Source organism: Dipodomys ordii, unplaced genomic scaffold, assembly GCF_000151885.1.
Source record: "Dipodomys ordii isolate 6190 unplaced genomic scaffold, Dord_2.0 Scaffold40, whole genome shotgun sequence".
NCBI classification, from domain to species: Eukaryota; Metazoa; Chordata; class Mammalia; order Rodentia; family Heteromyidae; genus Dipodomys; species Dipodomys ordii.
This window is the reverse complement of record NW_012267256.1, coordinates 14,857,673-14,882,402: the sequence shown is the minus strand read 5'-3', so window position 1 is coordinate 14,882,402 and position 24,730 is coordinate 14,857,673. Positions and strand designations below refer to the sequence as shown.

Genomic DNA, 24,730 nt, shown 5'->3' with positions numbered 1-24,730 from the left:
CTTGTTCAAACACTTTGGAAAGTAGTATGGAGGTTCCTCCAAAGACTCCACATAGAGCTCCCCTATGACCCAGCAATCCCACTTTTGGGCATTTACCTGAATGATCACAAACAAGACCATACTAAAGCTACCAGCACAACTATGTTTATTGCAGCATTAGTTACCATAGCTAAGATATGGAACCAACCCAGATGTCCCTCAGTATATGAATGGATCAAGAAAATGTGGTATATATACACAATGGAATTCTATGCCTCCATCAGAAAGAATGACATTGTCCCGTTTGTTAAGAAATTTTTCCAGGAAAAGACCTGAAAAAAATTATATTAAGTGAAGTAAGCCAGGCCCAAAGAAACATAGGTCCCATGGTTTCCCTTATTTGCAGTAACTAGTGTATGTCTGAGACAAGCAGAAAAGGTCAGATAAGTTGATGTTAGGTGAAATGAACCCCAAGATAAGTATTCAAATGTTTTTTTTCATTCAATTGTTTCTAACATATTTATAAGATGATTTCTTTGTTGCTGTGTATGTCCCTCCCCCACTGTATTTGATGTTGGTATAATTTGTAGAGGGGAAGGGAAAAACAAATCGTTTAAATAGGGATACAGGTGGACCCATTGCAACAATGAGATGTACAAGTCGTTATGTTGAAAAACCAACTTCACAACTTTGGGGGAGGTGGGGAGTATGGGGGGACAGATGGGAAGTGATAAGAAGAGGAAACAAAGGAGGAGGCAACAATGCTTGATAAGAAATGTACTCATACAGAGGAGTAACTCCTCTGTACAGTATTCTCACAATAAAAAAAAACAATGGAGTGGGTAACAATATTCAACAAGGAATGTACCTTACTCATGTAACTGTAACCACTCTGTATGGTATCTTTGAAATAAAATTTAAAAATTGAAAAAAAGAAATATACTCATTATCTTGCCCATGTAATTGTAACTCCTCTGTATGGTATTTTCACAATTAAAAAAAAGAAAAGAAAAAGAAAAATGAACTTTACAACTTTGGCAGGGGAGGAGGGGGGGTGAAGGGGGAGAGATGGGAAGGGATGGGAAGGAGAAACAAAGGAGGAGGCAACAATGTTTGATAAGAAATGTACTCATTACCTTGCCCATGTAATTGTAACCCCTCTATACGGTATTTTCACAATTAAAAAATGTAAAAAAAAATTCCTAGTATGAGCCAGGCATGAATGGGTCAAGCCTATAATCCTAGTTATGCAGGAGGCTGAGAGCTGAGAATCGTGGTTCAAAGCCACCTAGGCCAAGAAAGTCCATGAGATTCATATCTCAAAAAACAAAACAAAACAAAACTCAGAAATAGCCAGTAGTGCTGTGGCTTAAATGGGAGAGCACTAGCCTAGCCTTGAGAAAAAGAAGCCCAGGGGCAGTGCCCAGGCACTGAGTTCAAGCCCCAGGACAGACAAAAAAAAAAAAAAAAGAAATTCCGAGTATAATTTAAAAATAGAAGCACACTCACATATATGGCCTCATAACATGGATGTGTTGAGAATATGCACCATAAGATAATTTGGTCATTGTGAGATCACAGAGAGTTTTTATATACATGAAGGTGGATACAATGTCACTAATTGGTCTGAAATTAGGGAATTACCATATTCATTGTCCTGGGCTGAAGTATCATGCCTGCCTTTTCTTGTAACAACTAGAGGACATGTGATTTGTGGATATCACTTTTGTCTGCAAATACAATGATGATTCAAATGACTGACATTTAGAAATGTGTAAGCAGCATTCCAATATACATCAGAGGCCATTCTTCAGAAACAAAAACTTGCGAAGAGATAAATGCTTATGAAACAAGTGTACTAGTAAGACAGGATTTATACTTTTTGCCAAAAAGCTTTGAAATTTTTTTAATCAATTCACACAATATTGTTCAGAGGATAGTTTTCTACTTTGAATAAAATCATCCAAATGGAGAGAGACATATAGAAAATAAACAGAATCCCATATATGGTAACAGGAAATAATAAGAAAATAAGGAAGAGATAGGGGTGGAGGATGGGTGAAGTGAGGAGAACAGTTGTGTGTGTGTGTGTGTGTGTGTGTGTATGTGTGTGTGTGTATATGTGTGTGTGTGTGTTGGAGGGATTGTGTAGAACTCTATGGAGAAAAGACACTATATTCTAATGTACTTATAGTTCTTTTAAATAAGGGACTTATCTAGATTTTTTAATTTTTATTTTATTGTAAAGATGCTGTGCAGAGGGGGTTACAGATACATGAATAAGGTAATGAGTACATGTCTTGTCATTCATTGTTACCCTCTCCTTTGTTTTTCTCCCACTATGCCTTACCTCCCCCACCTGTTTACTTCTGGCCTCACAATATTTGCTTTGTGAGGGTGTGCCAGTGGTGGGGCTTGAACTCAAGTCCTCACACTCTTTGGTTAGCTTTTTCAATCAAGGCTTGACACTACTATTAAACTCCAGCTCCATTTCTACCTTTTCACTCGCTTATTAGAAATAAGAGTTTCATGGACTTTCCTGCACGGGCTAGCTTCTCAGCTTCCTGAGTAGTTAGGATTACAGACAGGAGCCACTCAGCCTGGCTCTATTTTCTTACAGGTATGACTTTTTTATGCTCACAGAAATAAGGGGAAAATTTGTACAAAAGGAACGATATCTTCTAATGTTACTTTGATCTATGAAGTAGTATCATATAATCTCTCAGCAAGTTTCTGATATCTTTTCCTGTCATTGTGAGGCTGAATTTCCAAACACTTTTTTTTCCTCTTTCCTGATCCTGAGTGCCAGTTTCTTTTCAGCTCTTTATAACACCACCACCACCACTACTACTACTGGAAAGAAAGAAAACAAAAATACTGTGTTTTTCCCAGAAAATAATCTGAATCAGTTTTATCTGCCTTCTTACCTTGTTTAATCTTGTGACCTTGTTTGAATGGCCCATGTTCAAATGCTGTATCCAGTGAAAATATTTCCTTTTCAGACCAAATTAGTATGTGTGATGAAGTACATTTGGTTAACAGAAAATCTAATGCAGATCAAAGTTTTCTTTCTGTTATTTAGAAACTATCCTTGCTGGGCTGGGAAGGTGGCTCAGTGGTAGAGTGCTTGCCTTGCAAGCCTGAGACCCTGGGTTCGAGTCCTCAGCACCATATAAGCAAAAAGAAAAAAGCCGGAAGTGGTGCTGTGGCTCAAGTGGTAGAGTGCTAGCCTTGAGCTGAAGAGCTGAGGGACAGCGCCCAGGCCCAGAGTTCAAGTCCCACTACAGTAAAAAAAAAAAAAAAAGAAAAAGAAAAAGAAATTATCCCTGCTTAAATAGCAGGGTTATTTTGCCTTGGAAAGTTTGTGTTACTTGGAACATTTTTAGAAATATGGCAATTATTGCTAGTCTTCATGTATTTTTTCCCATTCCAAACCCAGGTCAGCCCTTAGGACACACCATGTGAGTCTCACAGTAAGAATATAAATTAAGATATTAATCTACTCAGATAAGCAGATGCTAGTAATTTATGTTTAAGGTGCAATATCCCTTATCTAAAACCTTGCTATCTGGTTTATTTCAAGTTTAGAGTGCTCTTTTTAGAAAGGATCATAGAGTGCATCCACCAAATGCTAGTGACTAGGTAGAAATCACACACACACCAATATTGCTTTAATAAAACATATGGATATTCACATTTAGCTGGGTAAATAAAGAATATAAATAGCCCTGAGATTAGTATGTTCAGATTTAGCTGTTCAATGAGTTTGTGTCTGCTTGGGTTTTATCATTTTAATAACTTTGCCTCTGGAATCAGGAATTACAGATAAGCAACTGTGGATCTTTAATAATAGAAAACATTAGTGTGGATAATGGATAGTCCCAGACCAAAAGAATTTTTAAAAGCCATTAAAAAGAAGATAAGGAGAGCATCCAAGAAACATATATGGCTGGAGAATGAAATTTTAATGTGTCCTTAACATAAAAGTTAAAAGAAGACTCCTTGAAAGAGAACTGGGAATTCATCCTGCTTTTCTGGGAGAGGATGAACTAAGTTAACAAATCTAGGCAAGTGATGGAGCCAGGGTTGGCATTTATGTTGGGAAAGATAATACAGCCACAAACACAACTAGTTTCCGTTAATCAATGGTGTTAATATTTTGGAAATCAAGAAACAAGAAGATAGATAAAACTGATCTTTTTAAGTTAGCTTATTTGAATCCAACCATTTGTATCTGAAATTAATGCCTAGGTGAAGGGCAAGACCTCTTATAAAATGTGTAATTTATTATTAAAGCATCAGTGGTGAGACTGAATTAGTGCCAAAACCAGCCCACCACTGTAAGAAAATGAAATAAGACAATCAATGAGTGAACTTTATTTTTGGGGAAAGCAACTGTGATAAACAGAACAGGTATACCTAGTCAAGAATATAGTAATTATGATTGAGTTCATCTTTTCCAAGAATATATTACTAAATCCTCTACTCATGTGCCTATTTGCTAACGGAATGACTGAGTGAAGAAGAGTTCCCTGAGATGCTTAGGTAGTACTTCAAGAAACTCAAATATGTTCACGGATGCTTTTACAATCTAAATTTGAGACCCTGGCTCTTTGTAGTTTTACAACTTTGATCTAAGTCTCCATTTTCTCTCTCAGTCTGATCAGACATCTCATATCTCATTGCTTTGGGGATATCCATTATCCAAGCTTTTGTTCTCATTACTTCTGCCTTCTGGGATTTCTTTCTTAATTATACACCAACACTCCACATCTTCAAGCTTTCTTCAAGACCTACCTAAGCTCATCTCATCCTTAAGTCTTTTGGGGTCTTTGTCTTTGAGTTGAACACTCACAATAATCATCTCTGGGTTGTTTTGTGGGTTTTATCTCTTGAGTAGCTGTAACATTTTGTCCAACACACAAAATTCTGTGTAGCCCATCACAGATGAGGAAATGAAGTCATCAAATGGTACCTTTTTGCCAGTCACAACAATTAAGGTTGAAGAGACAAAGATTAAGTCTGACCCTCAAACATCATTAGGCAAAAATGGTGGGAAATTCCCATATCCTCGTGGCACAATGTATCTTTGCTTTAGTTCAAACAAGTCCTAAAGAAGTGTAGATCCAATCTAGCAATCCCACTCCTGGGCATTTATCCAAATGACCACAAACAAGGCCATACTAAAGCTACCACCACATCCATGTTTACTGTAGTATGATTTACCATAGCTAAGGTATGGAACCAACCCAGATGCCAGATGTCCCTCAGTCAATGAATGGATCAAGAAGCTGTAATATATATATATATATATATATATATATATATATATATACATACATACACATATATATAGCTATAGTATATATATATAGCTGTAATATATATATAGCTGTAATATATATATAGCTGTAATATATATATATAGCTGTAATATATATATAGCTGTAGTATATATATATACATAATATATATATATAGCTGTAATATATATATAGCTGTAGTATATATATATATATATATATATATATATATATAGTAGGTTGCATAGTATCCCTAATTTGTAAGAACTAGAATAGATCTATGATATTCTTAACAGGGGATTTCAATAACCCAATTGCTTTGTGCATAGAACTTTATACAATGAAGCGTATCAACATAAACTCCAAGATTTGGGAACAAGAGGTTCTTATTATGTCCTGCATATAGTTTTTATTTTTCTTTTTTGTTTTTCTTAGTTTCCTGTAGCTTGTGACTTGTATATAAGATTATTCAATCGGTGGAAGGAAAAGAGAATCACAGACACAGTAGGACAAAGGATGAACTAATGCAGCATTGATACTCATTTGTCACTATGTTGGATGTCAACCTTACAACTGGGGGCGGGGAGGTGAGTAGGTTGGGGTAAGCAGAAGAAAATAGGGATAGGGTATCAGTGTTTAAAAATATATGTACTCATTGCCTTACTTATGTAACTATAACCCCCTGATAATCACCTTTTCAATTATAAAAAGAGGTGTAGAGCTGGGAGAGATCCCTTCCAGTGTGGGGGTTGAAGAAAGGCACCCTGGATGAAGGTGAATTTTATTCATTCATTCAGCAACAATTTCATAATGTCTAGTTGCTACAAGGAAGAATTCAGATTCAGAAATTTTATTTGTGGGATTCCTGCTGCTGCCATAACAAGATACATCCGGGGAGCCAAAATCCTAGAAGCCAGAAGTTCAAAATCAAGGTGTCACGGGGCCATGCTGCCTCTGCAGGGTCTGTAGAAGGAGTGTTCCACACCATCACCTATGTTCTGAGGACCTCCAGTCTTCTTTGAGCTGGAGATTATCCCTCCATCTCTCCTCATAGGTCATTCTCCTATGAAATCCTCCTTCATGAGGATGCTCATAACACTGGATCAGAACCAACACTATTGTCTACATTTCAACTTGAATACCTCTTTAAATAAAGACCTTGGTCACAAAAAAAAAAAAAAGATGTTTCCAAGGTACTGGAGGCTAGGTTTTGGACCACAAATCAACCTGTAGCAGAGATGCAGGGATGAGAAACACAATGAGCTTGAGAGGATGACCCCAGTGTGAGGAGACAAACCCTGCATTCCAGTGGTGCTCCACAAACTCACAGTGGGAGTCAGGGAGTCTAAACAGTGTTTGTTGCAACCTTCGCTGATTGGAGGATTGATGAGGACCTGGCCCTTCACGTTCTTTACACTTATAAGTAAGAAAACACCAGCACATGGTGATATCTTAACAATTGCTTCCTTCTCCCCTGCCTAACTGAACAGCAACAACAAAAGAAGATGTGCCCGCGCCTTTGTATATTCTTTAGGAAGGAAGAAGAAAATCAAATTGCAAGATACTATGCAGAGTTTATAAAATTCCTCTCTTACAACATCATTTTTATAGCAAAAAAATATTCTCACTATTTTAAAGATCGCTAATCAATGTAGGGCAAAAAATTAACTGTAGTTATGTTACTTCCAATCCTCTGTAGTAAATAAATTCTAATAAGCTGCCTGGTGCTGGTGGCTCACATCTGTAAACCTAGCTATTCAGGACACTGAGATCTGAGGCTCTGGATTCAAAGCCAGCCTGAGAAGACAAAGCAGAGAGACACCTATTCCCAGTTGATTGATGAAAATCTGCAAGTGGAGTAGAGCGTCAATCTTGATTGAAAAAGTTAAGGGACAATGCCCAGGCACTGTTATATGGATTATATATTGTGTATGTCATATATAATATGTTATCTATATGACACTATGTATTCATTACATATTCTATGTTTTACATATAATATATATTCATGCTACTTATAAAGTTTGTACAAAAAGAGATTTCTCCAAAGAGGCAGTGACACAAATGAGAAATAGAAACTATCTTACTGCTCTGAGGAAATTCAAAGGATCCAGAGGATCTTGTGACATCTGTGTCTATGAATTACCCAAAACAACTGCGTAACAACACACATTTCTTCAAGTTCAAAGCCTGTATTCTCAAACGACCTGCCTATTAGAACTGCTCATCTATGAATTTTGAAATGTTCTTTTTGTTTCAGAAATATGAGATTACAACACAGAAAATAAAAGAATAAACCCAAACTACTAATGTCAAATAATCCAGTGGCAATGCTCAGATATTGTTGGTGGCCATGGGGCTTGAACTCAGGGCCTGGGCACTATCCTTGAACTTTTTCTCTCAAGGCTAGAGCTCTACCACTTCCAGCCACCGGGTCACTTCCAGTTTTCTAGTGATTACTTGGAGATAAGAGTCTCACAGACTTCCCTACCCAGGCTGGCTTCAAACTACAATCCTCAGATCTCAGCCTCCTGAGTAACTAGGATTACAGGTGTGAGCCACTGGTTCCCAGCTTGCTCAATTATTTTATTAAACAGAAAAAGAAAAAAAAAACAAGTTATATATGACTTGCATTATTCTTAAACTTGCACTTTATGTAAGGGTATAATTACAAGAGGATTTTCAAAGTGGTTGGTTTCTCCTTCATTGTTTTGTTTAGTTTTGTTTAAGATCGTCTTTTGTTATTCTTTTTTTTTTAAATGTCTGGAACTACTGGAATTTGAACTCAGGGGCTTGCTTGTAATAGGCAGGTGCTCTACCATTTGCCTCACCTCTTTTGACTTTAGTTAATTTTCAGATATAGATTCTCACATTTTTGTCTGGCCAGAGATTCGCCTATGTATTCCTTCCATGTGATTGCAGATGCACAGCAACACACCCAGCTTATTAGTTAAGATGAGTCTAGCTAACTTTTGGTGGGGGGGCGGGTAGTGAAAGGGTCCTGGGCTAGCTCAGAAACTTAATCCTCCAGATTTCACTTCCCAAGTAGCTAGAGTTACACACATGAGCCTCAGCCTTTCAAAGTTTTCCTAACAGGGCTGGGAAGGTGGCTCAGTGGTAGAGCGCTTGCCTTGCATGCTCCAGGCCCTGGGTTCAATTCTTCAGCACCACATAAGCAAAAAGAAAGAAGCCAGAAGTGGTGCTGTGGCTCAAGTGGTAGAGCACTAGCCTTGAGCTGAAGAGCTGAGGGCCAGCGCCCAGGCCCAGAGTTCAGGCCCTACAACCGGACTCAAAAAAAAAAAAAAAAGTTTTCCTAACATGGGTAATTCACTTTAACCTTAAAAAAATTGTGTGATGTTTATGAGTCTGTTTCTTATCAGATATATAGTTTGTAATTATTTTCTCCCATTTTTTTTTGAGTTGTCTCTTCACTCTGTTTCTTGTTTCCTATGTTGTGCAGAAGCTTTTCAGTTCAAAAACTTTGGTCTGTCTCCCATTGCTTTTGTTACTCTAGGCTTTGGGGATCCTATCCAAAATATATTCACTCAGATGAATATCCTAATGCTTATTATAGCCAGGTAGACATGTACCCCATGTATATGTATAATTATTATATGATTCTTAAAGATACACTTTTAGGACCAATAGGTGAAAACGCAGAACCACCGTTATTATTAGAAAACATACCGAGATGCTGTCTTCTTGTCGATATTGCTTCCAGTTGCTCCCGCCATCGCTGAACATCAAGAGGTAGCTGGTCACCCAGTCAGAGCTCCCGTATCCTCCCTGACTGGCCACGGCGGTAACCTTCATCCTTTCTCCAAGGTCAATCTGCAGCCATTGGTATTTATTTGATACAAATGGAGTCCAGCCACCTGCTCCTGTTAGGGAATTTTTTAAAAAGTAGAAAAGTGATCAAGAAGAGGGGATTTTTTAAAATACATCTATTATTTGAGTAGAAAAACGGTAAGATTGTAAATAAATGTTAAGTTGAAAGTTATGAGCTAGGCGTGGTGGCTCACATCTGTAATTCTAGTTACTCGGGAAGCTGACATCTGATGATTGTGGTTCAAAGCCACGCCAGGAAAAAGGAGATTTCGATCTCCAATTAACTACCAAAAAAAAGTGGAGGTGTGGCTCAAGTGGTAGAGTGCCTGCCTTGAGGGAAAAAGCCAGGTTAGAGAATTAGGCCCTGAGTTACAGCACACACACGCACGCACACACACACACACACACACACACACACACATACACACATACACACACAGAGTTATAGATTGCCATTAGAAAAGTAAAAGAAAAATCATGTACACATGTGTAACACCTACACTGCTTTCCTAGTTAGCTGGATAATCATCTGACTTGCCAACAACAAGAGTCCCCTTGAATGGTGAGGGTTTGAAGTGGTACAGGTACCTGTCACGTAGGGTGTATTTAATATCCAATGTGCAGAATCTGTCCTTTGCCTAACAAAAGAGACTAAATTCCTACTGGGGGGGGGAAGCAGTATAAAGATTATGTAAACAAGCATAGCTAAAATCCAGTGCTTGTGTGCCAACCAGGCTCCAAGAAAGAATAATTCATAGGCCTAAGGTGTCATTCATTTGTGGTGTACACATTTTACGTGTACAAGACCCTCGTTTAGATCCTCAGCAGCAAAAATAAACAAAAACCAATCCCACTTGTCTCCAAATCTGAGAAGATTGAACTCACAAATGGAGAAGAGAATGGTGTTTAGCCAGTGACTGAGGGGTGTAGACAGGGGGAAAAATTGAGACATTTGATAAAGCATTTTCAATTATAAATTATAACAGCCAGGCCCAGGTGGCTCATACCTGTAATCCTAGCTACTCAGGAAGCTGAGATCTGGAGTTGCTCATTCTTTGGGAGAAAAATAAGAGTGCTTGATATTAAGAACACAAGTGGAGAACAGAGATTTTACTTTCAGTGATTATTCAAGCCAAGATAGGAACACTAAGAAACATCTTATTGAAATTAGTTATTTTTTCAAGACTCATAAATAATTAGGAGGATTTCTCCTGAGCCACTACTTTTTAAATAATCAGTGTTTAAGAAACAATATAAATAATTCTCAACCTGCAGAGCTTGGGACATTTCACTTTTCCCTAGTTCTATTGCTTACTTGAAGGCTCTGATCAAAAGGTCTGAAATTCTAACCAGTGTATTATTATTATCTACTGGCAGATAGTTATACTTATATCTTCTTGTGTGTGTGTGTGTGTGTGTGTGCGCGCGCACGCACGCGCCAATACTGGAGCTTGAACTCAGGAAAGTCTGTGAGACTCGTATCTCCAATTCACCAAAAAGTAAGAAGTGGAGCTGTGGCTCAAGGGGTAGAGCACTAGCCTTGACCAAGGCCCTGAATTCAAATCCTAAGACCAGTATACACACACACACACACATACACACCACTACAAGAAGGAAATGTAGAGAAATCTAAAGCACACAGACTTTTTGCAAGATAGATCATAGGGCTGAACAATGTAGCCACCAGTAAGAAATGCCAACAGTGGGGACAAAAGGATTAGAAATACCAAGGTCTAAGTTTGGGGAAAGAACACTCAAATTACTATTTCACCTCTGACAGTGATGGACAAGCACACACTCAGTGTTCCAATGGGATAGCTGGGTATGGACTCCTTTCTGATAGGCTATGTGTTTCTTCCTGAGTCCTTTTTCAAAACTCGTAGATTAAGCTGGGTGGCAATAGCTCACACCTAAATCCTAGCTATTCAGGCGGCTGATAAGTGAGGATTGAGCTTCAAAAGGCAGCCTGAGCAGGAAAGTCCATGAGACCCCAATGACCAAGAATTAACAAAAAGCCAAAAGTGGAATTTGGGCTCAAGTGGGAACGTACCAGGCTTGAGTGGAAAAGCAAAGGGACAGTGCCTAGGTCCAGGTCTAGGGTGAGGAAGAAGTCGATTTGTGGGATTATTTTAGCAGCTCCCCTCACGTTTAATAGAAATGTGTATGTGTCTTTTCCTGATACTTTAAAATTTACTCATTATATTTTTCCCTTATCCCCCCAACAATAAATTTCATACCAAATCTCATCCTTGAGAATCTTAGATTTCTACTTATATTATTACAGATTCACTGCACGCTTTTCAGAAGAAGCTACTGCAGAGTGTCAAATCATGAATAATAACATTGTCTAACTTATTAGACCATGGAAATGTAGACTACCTTAAGATATATATGTACACAGGTTCATATTCTAATTTATATTGTATTAATTTTCTACTTCAGGATCTGAAATTACTCACTACAACAGGGTATATTTTCCACGTGTTTCACCACTGTTATACCTTTTTGTTCCTGTTCTCTTTATTTCCTCTCTAAGAAATGTAGCCCCTGGCTAACTCTGAAGCCTGCTAAAACCAGAGTGAGCAGAGATTTTAATGAGACATAATGACCCAGGAGTCACATCACACAAGGAACCTCCTTCATATTTGACCCTTGGATACAACACTAGAGGACGGACTGGGTAAGGGTGAGCCATTCTTATGATGATATTATAATATGCTGTTAATTATGTCCCCACATTCTCTAGGTTTGCATTTTCAAATTGTTCACCCTTCCCCTGCCCCAACTCTTCCAAATATGCAGCATTTTTTTAAGCCTGATGTGGAATGTTTATATGCAAAGAAGGAAATCTTACATTACAGCATTGTAGCTTGGGGGAGTGAACATAGTTATAATCACAGAATCTTGTGTTTACTCTCTTTGGACCAGTATTTGCTATGATTTAAATTAAGTGTTCCCAGAAGGCCTGTCTGTTAAAGGTTTGGTCCCTGATGGGAGAGACTGCTGGGTGGTGGTGGAACTTTTAAGAGGTAAAGCCTTGTGGGAGGATTTTAGGTCATTGGACTTGCAACCTAAAAGGGGATTGTGAAACTGGAACACAATCTTCTTTGTGGTTTTTTTTTCTCCCTGCCCAGGACCTGAGTATTTTCTCCATGTGTTCCTGCCATGGTATACTGCCTCATCACAGAACCAAGCACATGGAGCCAATTGAACATGGACTAGCATCTCCAAAACCATGAGCCAAAATAAAGTTTTTCCTCTTACAGGTTGGTTGGAAGTTGACTGATGTGATATTAATCTCACACTCATCACATTGATCTGTGAGTAGTTAGGATACCACTCCATGAAAACCCACCAACTCCTCCATTATGTCAGAATGTTCGCAATGTTCATGGGAAGTTTCTGTCATTCCATTTGGAGGATCACCAGACTTGTCTTCTGGGTTTATAGTGTGTGTGTGTGTGTGTGTGTGTGTGTGTGTGTGTGTGTGTGTGTGTGTGTGTGTGTGTTGGTACTGGGGTTTGAACTCAAGGCCTCAAGCTCTCTCTTACCTTTTTTATTCAAGGCTGGTGCTCTACCACTTGAGTAATAGCTTGACTTCCAGCTTTTTGATAGTCAATGGGAGATAAGATTCACTCAGATTTATCTGCCTGGGTGACCTTTAAACATTGATTCTTAGATTTCCACCTCCTAAGTAGCTAGGATTAGAAGCATGTACATTGATGCTCAGCTCTGGCTTCACTTTTTTGTTGTTGGTGGTGGTCATCGGGCTTGAACTCTGGGCCTGGGAGCTGTCCCTTAGCTCTTCAGCTCAAGGCTAGCACTCTACCATTTAAGCCACAGCACCATTTCTGGTTTTCTGGGGGTTTTATTGGAGATAAGAGTCTCATGGACTTTCCTGCCCAGGCTGGCTTTGAACAACAATCCTCAGATCTCAGCCTCCTGAGTAGTTAAGATTACAGGTGTGAGCCATCAGCACCCAGCTTGTTTTGTGAGTGTGTGTGTGTGTGTGTGTGTGTGTGGTGTTCCAACAATTTGGAGAGATAAGAGTCTCATGGGCTTTCCTACCCAGGCTGTTTTTGAACCATGATCCTCAGATCTCATCCTCCTGAGTAAGAAGAGAGAAATATGCATGCTTTCCATGTGAGTATATACTTAAACTAAAATGCAATTCCAACTCAGAGGAAGCCTCTTTTGGACAAGACTACAAAATTATAAATCTGTTTAAATGTCTTAGCTGTTGGTGAGGTGGGGTTTGCTTGTTTGTTGTAGTTTGGGAAATTCTGAAGGAATTTCAAGTTTCAAAGAATAAGTAACCACAGGTCAAGGGGAAAGGGAAATTCTCCAGGTAAGTTGTGTTTCATTTCCTTGTAAACAAATTATAAATACTTAGCTTTGGTCTATCATTTTGCATAAAAATAACTCAAGGTTGGATAAAAAGAAAATACCAAAGAAAGCCCTTTGTTCTCATCTTAGAAAGGCTTATCATTATGACTACAGTAACCAGCAGGAAATTTGAAGCACAGAACAATAAACTTTTAGCTGCATCTGCTAATAAAATTGATGTAGAGGAGATACAGGGCACCAAACACAGAAATAAGTATGTGTTGTTAGCCAACACATGAAACAACACAAAAAGACTTTGTCTTAAATACAGTCATGCAATAATAAGTCCATAATATTCATTAGCTGTTGGAATTGTTTAAAATAAGACATAAGGGGTGGGGGTGGGGGGTTTTGTTTGTTTGTTTTGTTGGTCATGGGGCCTGTACTCTGGGCCTGGGCGCTGTCCCTCAGCTTTTTAGCTCAAGACTAGCGCTCTACCATTTGAGCCACAGTGCCACTTCCAGCTTTTTCTGCTATGTGGTGCTGAGGAATTGAACCCAGGGCCTCATGCATGCAAGGCAAGCACTGTTCCACTGAGCCACCTTCCCAGCCAAGAAATGAGGGGTTTTTTTTGGTTTTTGGTTTTTGGGGGATTTTTTTGGTCTGGTCATGGGCCTGAACTCTGGGCCTGGGCACTGTTCCTCAGCTCTTCAGCTCAAGGCTGGCACTCTACCACTCTTGAGCCACAGCACCACTTCCGGCTTTTTTCTTTTTTGCTTATGTGGTGCTGAGGAATCAAACCTAGGGCCTCAAGCATGCAAGGCAAGCGCTCTACCACTGAGCCACCTTCCCAGCCCATGAGGCTTTTTTTAACAATTCATTTGACCCAGGCATACCTATACTACAGGAGAAGCCAGACTGAACACAAAAAATAAAACCAAGGGCTGGGAAGGTGGTTCAGTGGTAGAGCACTTATCTTGCATGCTTGAGGCCCTGGGTTTGATTCCTCACCACCACATAAGCAGGAAAAAAAAAGCCACAAGTGACACTGTGGCTCAAGTGGTAGAGCACTCACCTTGAGCTGAAGAGCTGAGGGACAGCACCCAGGCCCAGAGTTCAGGCCCCATGACTGGAAACCCCCCCACCAAAAAAAAAAAAAGTAAAACCAAGCCAGGCTCAAGCCTCTAATTCTAGCTACTTGGGAGGCTTAAGGATCACAGTTAAAAACCAGCTCAGGCAGAAAAGTCTTCAAAACTCTGTTGCAATTAAGCTGTAAAAAGCAGGTTTGGAGGCATGGTTCAACAGGTAGAGGACCAACCAAGGACCTGAATTCAAATCTCAGTAAGAGCAAAAGCAGGGAGAAGGAGAGAGAGAGGTTGAATTCTGGTTATATAAAGGTTCGGTAGTGGTAACTAAATAATAAGCATAACTAAAACATCATAATATTGCATTCATATATGTATGGGATATTTTGACACTGTTGAACAGATGTAAGGTTCAAAAAAGAGACTATTCCCTCTGGAAACAATATGATGTTATTGTATTTCAAACTCTTAATTATTATATTTCTTTAAACTTCCTTTGCTTCAAATATGCAATTATAGGTGGCAAAAATCTTTTTGATATGCCTAGTGCACTGGAAAAGGCTCATTGTGCTGTCATTTCCAGTGTCTGCTGTTTATAGACATACGGCGATCATTATTTCATTCCGTGAGACTTCCACCTTATCCTGCAAATGCTACCATGCTGCCTGTCAGAATAATCACACTGATTTTGGCTTCAAGAATGTGCATTTGCAGGCCAGGCGCTGGTGGCTCACACCTGTGATCCTAGCTACTCAAGAGACTGAGATTTGTGGGTCATAATTCAAAGCCAGCCCAGACAGGAAAGGCCCTGAGACTCTTAGCTCCAGCAAACCAGAAGTGGTTCTTTCAGTACAGTCATTCTAATTTGCAAGTATTTAGTATGTATTTTATAAGGATCTAAACACAGGAGTTTGGAGGTTCCCATCATAAAGGAAAGACACACATTTAAAAAGATGGGAATACTAATCATTTTGATGGATCTTTGTACATTGAAAACATGTAATGAATTGTCACAATGTACCCCATAAGTGTGTACGGTTACTATGCACATTCTTTTTAATTAAGAACTATGAACTGATTGATTAAAGTTCATTATACTAAACTATAAAAACACAGGAAGCACAAAACATACTTAAGTAATTACATTCTAATGTGCCCAGAGTTCACAGTAATACCTTTCTTGGCAAATGCAAAGCAGCTTTGAATTATTCTTCATAACTTAGGAAATTTTGGTGATAAAATTGTATCTTTTCTAGCTTTCTTATCAAATGAGAATAAATAACTTGGTTTTATCAGTACATTGATTTCTGCAGTTCATGCATTCTTTATTAAGAAAAAGGGACAAACTAGTTTAGAATCCAAGAAGCATAAACAGAGACACATCCACAACGTCAATGTGGATCCTATGAGTCTTTCATAGTTACGTTCTTTGTAATAAACTATTCCATGGTTTTACATAGTTCTCTCATCCCTCATGCTAGTACCAAACTCCATGGTTGTTGGGCTTTTTAATATAATTTTATTATTATATTCTTGTTTATGTGGTACTGAGGAATTGAACCCAGGGCCTCATGCATGCTAGGCAAGCACTCTGCCACTAAGCCACATTCCCAGCCCCAAACACACTTGTTTTTCCCTCAGTTAGATACAAAGTACTAGGCTGTACAACTGAAAGTTTATTTGTTTTCTGTCTGTTAATATTTAACTCTGAGATATTTTTTTATACTCCACAGGATAAAGGCTTCAATGTCTGTGACATGGGGTCATTTATTTGTTGGTTTAATTATTTATGATCAGAATACCTATTTAGTAGTGCTTCTATAAACCATTCTAAATCTAATAAAGGATCTTAAAACCCTAGAGATTATCTATAGCCTCCAATAAATCATTAAATCATCTTCAATTTGCGTTTCCTTTGTTGAATATCGCCAGCTACCATAAAGGGAGGGCAGGGTGATCAAAATCATTTTTTTTAATGACAAAAAAAAAGAATTGTAATCAACTCAGTTGACAGCTAACTAAAGAAATAAAATCGACCAAATCTTTTTCAGTCACAGAAAACTAAATTGTATTAAGATAGATATCATGGTTTGGCATGAAATGAGTTGCAGAGATACGAACTAAGAAGAAAAATTACTCCATAATGAAGGATTTCTCAGTCCTGCTCATAAGTACAAAGCATGACTTGACATCAAGAGGAGCTGTGGGTTGTAATGACCCTTGTTCTTGTTAAGTCTCTGCTCAGTACCAATCACTTTCCATAATAATAGTCATATTCACTTAGGTTCAGTAGGAAAATTATCAACAGAAAAAAAAACCATCCAAGTCTTACCAATGAATGAGATAGCAGACTTAAATCTATTTGAGCTAATATGTTATTTGCATATTTATAGTATTTGTATATTTGCAAATGTATTAGCATAATACTTTTGAGCAAAGGGGAAAGTTAAGTTGTTCACGTTTCATAACCATATTGCCTGTAACAAAACACCATAATATATTAATTTGGTCCAGGGTACAAAACAATAAATTTTCTCAAATAGGGAAAAAACACTATAAGCAGCAGAAAGGAAAAGAAGAGAAATTCACAATTATAATAAAGAAGGAATAAGAAAATAGAGAAATATAATATTTATAGCACACTGTTTTGCAACTTTTTCATACATACCTAGTAAATATTTTTGTTGATGTGCAAATTCAAGTTCTTGGGAATTTATTCAGAGAAGTGTTAGTGTTTGCTTGAAAAAAAAATGCCAGTCGGGGCTGGGAAGGTGGCTCCATGGTAGAGTGCTTGCCTTGCATGCATGAGGCCCTGAGTTCAATTCTTGAGCACCAAATAGACAGAAAAAGCCGGAAGTGGCACTGTGGCTCGAATGGTAGAGTGCTAGCCTTGAGCTGAAGAGCTGAAGGACAGCACTCAGGCCCAGAGTTCAAGCCCCACGACCGACAAAAACAAAAAGAAAATGCCAATATTATACCTCTACTTCATATGTGTATTTCAAAGTTGCCTATATTAACATAGTGTGTTAGTCAGCTTTCCACTACTGTAAGAAAATACATGAAATGATAAACTTTTTTTAAAAAATGTCTATTTTGGCTTATAGTTTCAGAGCTGTCAGGCTAAGGTTGCCTGACTCCATTAACTTTAGGTTACGGTGACATATCAGATTACAGTGAGGGCACATGGGGAAAAAAGTCCTGACTTCCTCTCTTTCCGGAAACAGAGAGGAAAAGGAAATGGCTAAAGTCTATTGTCCCTTTCCAGTCCTTTCAGTGACCGAACTTTCTCCCTTCAGGTTGTTTCTTTTTCTTTTCTTTCTTTTTTTTATTGTTGTTATTGGTCATGGGGCTTGAATTCTGTGTCTTGGCACTGTCCTTGAGCTCTTTTGCTCAAGGCTAGTGCTCTACCATTTTGAGCCACAGATCCATTTCAGGTTTTCTGTGGTTAATTGGAGATGAGATTCTCTCAAATTTTCTTGTTTGGGCTAGCTTTGAACCATGGTCCTCAGACCTCAGCCTCCTCAGTAGCTAGGATTGCAGGTGTAAGCCACCAGAACCCAGTTTAAGCTCTGTTTCTTAAAATTTCCACCACCACCCAATCTTGCTAGAGTTTAGTGACCAAGCTTTTAACACATGAACCTTTGAGAGATATATTTCCAAACCACAGTACACAGTACAGTTTACTTGAGTTTACATGTATGTAAAAGAAACACTTCTTTTAAATGTTTTAAAATGTGAAATATGGAATATTCACAGTGGAGCATAAATAAACCATCACATGCTTAGTCCTCATCCCCATCGGTGGATGCTGGAGAAAGAATCAAGTAAGACATAATTAGAAACTTGAGTTCAAGTTTTGATCCCAGACAAGGGGGGAGGGGGAGGAAGAGGAAGAAAAAGAGGAAGAAGAAGAGGAAGAAGAAGAAGAGGAGGAGGAGGAGGAGGAAGAGGAGGAGGGGAGGAAGAGGAGGAGGAGGAGGAGGGGAGGAAGAGGAGGAGGAGGAGCAAGAGAAGAAGAAGAAGAAGAAGAAGAAGAAGAAGAAGAGGAGGAGGAGGGGGAGGAGGAGGGGGAGGGGGAGGAGGAAGAAGAAGAAGAAGAAGGAGGGGAAAGAAGGAAGAGGAAGATGAAGGAGGAGGGGAGGAGGAAAAGGAGGGGAAGGGGAGGAGGAAGAAGAGGAAAAGGAGGAAGAAGAAGAAGGAGGGGGAAGAAGGAAGAGGAAGATGAAGGAGGAGGAGGAGAAAGAAGGAGGGAGGAGGAGGAGGAGAAATAACCAGCCTTTTAGGGATTTGAGGCATAGCTCCATTGGAGGGTTGCTAGCCAATGAGTGACAGCATTGTTTAATGAGTCCAAGTCCAGGACTCAGAACAAAACAAAAATTAAGAAAAGGAAAGAGAACCTTAATATTTTAAAAAGGTGTGTCTTGAGGCCAAGAGGAGAGGAGTAGATGAATGGCAGGGGCGTAGGGCAGAATGCATCAAGAATTCATACCACAAAATTAAGGAAAGAAAAGGAAAGGCTGGGTCGAAGGCAGTGAAAATGTTGGAGTGACACATCCAGATGTATTGTATACATAAACTACATCATTAAATGGCCAAAATTTTCAATTAATATGCTACAAAATGAAGGAAGTGAGGGAAGGAGGGTGTGACACTGATCAACATGCACTGCATTCACTAATGCCTTTGCTGAATGACAGCACCTTCGTACAACCACTTAAAGACCATAAAAATGCTTCACAAAACAAAATAAATGAGTAAGTGCTTCTTTAGAGCCAAACACTAGTACCTCATGCCTATAATCCCAGCTACGTAGGAGGCTGAGAATAGGATTACAGGATCACGGTTCGAGGCCAGCAAAGACAGAAAAGTGCACAAGACTTCCTTCTCAACTCATAGCAAGACCACAGAGGTCAACACCAATCACTCCAAGTTATACACCAGATTAAAATTAGGAGGATCATGTTGTCAGGTCAGACGAAGCAGAAAATTCTTTGAGAGTCTATCTCCGCCAAGGAAAGGAAACTGTATGCAGTGGTCCACACCTGTAATCCTTACAATGACAGAAAGCCTAAACATAGGCTGATCACAGTGCAGAAACCTGTCAGAGTGGCAAGTTGAGAGGCCTATCCTAAAAATTTCTAAATGAAGAATGATGTGAGAGGTGTAGCTCAACCGCTAAATACCAGCCTAGCAAACTCAAAGCCCTGAGTTCAAACCCCAGTACCACCACACACAAAAAAAAAGCTTCTTTACTCTGCCAATTTTCTCACCCAGAGAGGGCTACTTAAATCATCTGAAGCAGTGTACACAAGAAATACATACTTCAGGTGAAGAAGAAAGAGGAGGAGGGGAAGGAAGTGGAGGAGGAGGGGGGAAGGAGGAGGAAGAGAGAAAACTTTAAGACAAACTAAAAGGCACAACAGATTTTAAGCCCTTAAGTAAATATTTAAATGTTAAAATGATAATCTAGGAAGTTTAAATACTGGCAAAATCGTTTGTGAATTGTTGCAAAGCTCAGGAAGATAGTACAGAGAGGCCTGGTTAAACCAGGGTGACAAAGTGATCAATTTATTCATGCCACATGCATTCCCAGAGTTCCAGAGATCTCCCTGTACAAAGCATCATTGGATTATCATTATTTTATTAAGGGAAAATTGAATGCGATTCACCAAAGCTCAACATAAAGCATAAAAAGCACACTCACCATCTCTCCGATTAAGCTTGGCGAACCCAGGGCCGTGGCTGCTGGACAGGTCCGAGGAGCTGCTGAAGGAGGACCAGGGCAAGGCAGAGGCCAGAGGACTGTCACAGTCATCTGCCGGGAAATGACACCCCGCGTTAACACACACGCTAAGCTCTAACAAGGCGGATGAACATTTTGACTTTGTCTGTCTGTCATTCTTTCTTTCTTTTCTTTCTTTTCTTTCCTTTCTTTCTTTTTTCTCTTTTCTCTCTCCTCTCTCTGTTTCTCTCTCTGTTTCTCTGTCTCTCTCTGTGTGTCTGTCTCTGTCTCTGTCTCTGTTTCTCCTCTCTCTCTCTCTCTCTCTCTCTCTCTCTCTCTCTCGTCCTGGAGCTTGAACTCAAGGCCTGGGCACTGTCCCTGAGATTCTTTTTCTCAAGGATAACACTTTACCACTTGCACCACAGTGCTACTTCCAGCTTCTTTCTAAGTAGTTTATTGGAGATAAGACCCTCACAGACTTTCCTGCTTGGGCTGGCTTCGAACAACCTCAGATCTTGGTCTCCTGAGTAGCTAGGATTACAGATGTGAGCCATCAGCACCCACTAATCTTCAGTATTTCTATTTCAGCATAATTTCCAGTGGAATTCTTCAATTCTGTGTGTGTGTGTGTGTGTTCCAAAACTGGGGCTTGACTTCAGGGCCTGAGCACTGTCCCTTAGCATTTTCACTCAAGGATGGCACTCTACCACTTGAACCATGTTTCCATTTCTGGATTTTTGGTGGTCAACTGAAGGTAAGTGTCTCCGGTTTATTTGCCCAGGCTGGCTTCAAACTTCAATTCTCATCTCATATATACATATATATAAATCTATGTAGCCACCATCATAATGGAGATATAAAACAGGTCAATTAACCCTCAAAATTCCCTCATGACATATCTCATAAATTCTGAGTGTACCAATAACCAGGGTATCTGGGTGTACCAATAACCCAATACTACTTTAAATTTGATCCTTGATATGTTTTTCTCGTGTGAGGGGGGGTACATGCATGCCAGTATTGGGACTTAAATTTGGGTCCTTGTACACTCAGTTGCCTTTTTAAATTTTTTTCTATTGTTATTATAAAGGTGATATACAGAGAAGTTACAGTTACATAAATCAGGTAAATAGTACATTTGTTTTTGGACTGTCACCCCTTCCCTTGCTCTCTCCCAGTTTTTCCCTCCTGTCTCCAGCCACAAGCTGTATAGTTCATTTTTGACATCATGTCTAGTGAATACCATTGCTGAGTTTGTTCATCCTTTGTCCTTCCATTTCTGTGCCTCCCCTTCCACTCCCAAAGACAGATAAATGATCAAACAGAACAGAAAGAAAACAAAAACGGCAAAAAACAAAATAACTTCTTGTTTCCATTTCCTGGAGTTCATTTCTTCTGTCAATATTATTTTATTGTCAAGGTGGTGTACAGAAGGGCTACATAAGTGTATGTGATCGGACACACATAGGCATTACACCTTTCTAATCCTCTCCTAAGAGTATCTTCCTTTGCTCTCACTGTGCGTAAATGTCTAGAAACCTGTATAATGTATTATGTCCCAGTGTATTTTAGATCTAGCTTCGGTGTATCATTTCAGCATATCAGCCTAACTCAAAACTGGCACTCTGCCACTTTAGCCACACCTACAATTCTGGCGTTTGACTAATTGAGATAAGTATCTCATAGCTTTGTCTGTCCAGGTTGAACAGTGATCCTCAGATCTCAGCCTCCTGGAAAACTAGTTCTCTGGCCATATATATAACTTCTGTTGAGTATACAGTCAGTTGAGTATTTCAGAAACTATTTTATTTATTTTATGTACTTATTCACTTTGGTGCCGACACTGGGGTTTGAATAAAGGCCTCATGTACTCACTTGACTTTTTTCACTCAAGGCTGGCTCTCTCCCACTTCAGCCACACATCTGCTTCCAGCTTTTCGCTGGCTAATTGAAGATAAGAATCTCACAAATCTGAGCTTTCTTTGAACCATGATCTCTAGATCTCAGCCTCCTGAGTTGCTAAGATTACAGACGTGAGCTACCAGTACCACATTAATGAATTTTTTTTTTGGCTCTGCTATTTGTTATATATCAATTATTTCAAAAGCTGCTAGATTTAATTTGTCTAACAATTGTAACACAAGGCAATTGTTATAGGAAAAATGTCAATAACTCATCTTGAAGCATATATTCTACAATATGGAAAACAGTATTTCACTGCTTAGTTAAAAAAAATAACAAATATTTAATATGGAAGCATTTTTCTACATATTTTTACTTAGAAGTGATGATGTTCCATGGACATAAGTTGGACATGAGGATCTGTGGTTTTGACACATAAATAGCATTCTCTGGCCAAGAAACAACATTTAGCACATGAGGAATATCAAGTATTTTCTTTTTTCAATTTTTATTTATTTGTTTTTTTTTAATCTGTCATGCAGCTTGAACTCAGGGCCTGGGCACTATCCTTGAATTTGTTGCTCAAGACTAGTACTTTACCACTTTGAGCCAAGGTTCCACTTCTGGTTTTCTGGTGGTTAATTGGAGATAAGAATTTCCCAGACTTTCCTGCCTGGGCTGGCTTTGAACCATGATCCCCGGATCTCAGACCCCTGAGTAGCTAGGATGACAGGCGTGAGCCACCAGGACCACGGAAAGCCAACCATGGAAAGAGGCAGTGCTGTTCCTAGAAATTTTCTCTCTTCAGGGCTTCCTTCCATGTTCCCCTCACTTGCAGGACCCCAGTGGAGCATTCTTCATTTCCCTAGCATAAATCTCAGCATCCACTGGCAGAGGATTACCAAGAATTACCAAGAATTCAGCAAATATATTAGTGGTCTGAGAAAAAAAAGTAAGTAATTACCTAACTCATTAAAACAGTTTAAGTTTCCTTACTCCCCCCACCAAAAAAAAACATAGCATTTTATATTTTTGCCTTTATACTTCTTTATTTGGAGTTTTCAATTGTTTTTGAGTTAGTTTGCATTTGTAATATGAAGAGGTTTCATTGTGACAGCCCCATACATGCACACACAGCATACTCAGAACAAATTCATCCTCCTCTACCACATTCCCTGCCCTCTCCCTCCACTCCCCCCGCCCCTTTTCCCTCTTGTTGTCAAACAGCACTTGGGTGGGTTTCATTATGCTGTCTTTGTATGTAAGTGTGTAACATATTTCCATCCTCTTCACCCATTGGTATCTTTCCTCACCACTCACCCCCATGTATTCCCCTAAGATATTTATGCCCCATAACATCATCTTTACCATCATCATTTTAGATCTAGAATAAACAAGTAAGTGAAAAGTTGCACTCTTTGGCTTGTTGAGCTCAACATGATCATCTCCAATTCTATCCATTTTTTCTGAAAATTACATCCTTCCATTTTTCTTTATAGCTTAGCAGTACTCTGTGGTATGTGTAAGGATGTGTACCATATTAATCCATTCATTCGTTGTAGGACACCATGGCTAATTGTACAGCGTGGCTATTGTGAGCCGGGCCATGAGCCCCATGGCTGTACAGGTATCTCTCTTATTTCCTTTGGATATGTGCCCAAGAATGACATGGCTGGATTGTAAGGTAGGTCAACTTTTAGGGTTTATTTATTGAGGAGCCTGTCTACTGATTTCCATAGTGGCTGCACTGTTTTACTGAGAACCTGCTGAGCCTATTCTGTGTTACTCTATGATGTATAAAACAGTAGCTTTCAGGTTGTTCCTAACCTTCACCCACTCTATTGCTTAAAGCAGTAGTTTCAGCCTAAGCTACTCCATTGAGTGTATAAGTGCCAAAAACAGAATGACTGTACAGCTTATTAATATGTAACCAACTACCATCTGTCCCCATGACACACACTGATAAATAATTTATTTGTGCCAGTAAACAATCACATTGACAAACATATGAAATGATACCAGAACCCCAGACACATGCATCAATCACCTCAGGTGTAACGCCCTCATCTTGGACTACAAAAAGAAGAGTGTCCCAAGACGGATGTGTGACAGACACACAGGCCATTTCCAAGTCACCTATCAGCCAACACAAAGGCTCACTGCCTCTGTTTCCACTGGAGCTTCACCACCCACTTCACCACCAGGTCTGCATCTCACAGCCCTGGGCCTGGAACAGCCATGCACCTGTGGTTCATAGGACTTCTCATCTAGTGCCCTTCAGAGACGTTTTCTGGGCCAGCTCTCTACCAGTGCCTCCAGCACACTCCTCCGAGCTTTGTGCAGTGTAATGTGTGATTTGAGCATGAATATTAGTAATTAAGATCAGAATCAAAGAACTCCGTGTTGTCAGTGGCTAAGACTATCAAGTAACAGCAGTAGTACTTGATTAATTAACACCAGTGAAATTGACATCGCTTGTGAATTTGTTATTAGTTGGTAAACTCTGACCAGAATTTCTGACATAACTCACAACATTTACATGTCTTCGAATAACATATGATGTCTCCTTTCCCTTCCTACTCCCC

General features: G+C 39.3%; 1 protein-coding gene across 1 annotated transcript in view; it reads right to left on the bottom strand.

Annotated features, from left to right (window-relative positions):
- The window catches only part of LOC105987221 (contactin-associated protein-like 3B), a 129,658-nt gene that overhangs the window by 100,430 nt on the left and 4,498 nt on the right, over positions 1-24,730 (bottom strand). The window contains exons 3-4 of the mRNA XM_013018415.1: positions 20,226-20,336; positions 8,970-9,163 (exon numbers count right to left, since the gene is read on the bottom strand). Coding sequence (XP_012873869.1) covers positions 8,970-9,163; positions 20,226-20,336 — 305 coding nt within the window. The remainder of the gene's footprint in view (positions 1-8,969; positions 9,164-20,225; positions 20,337-24,730) is intronic.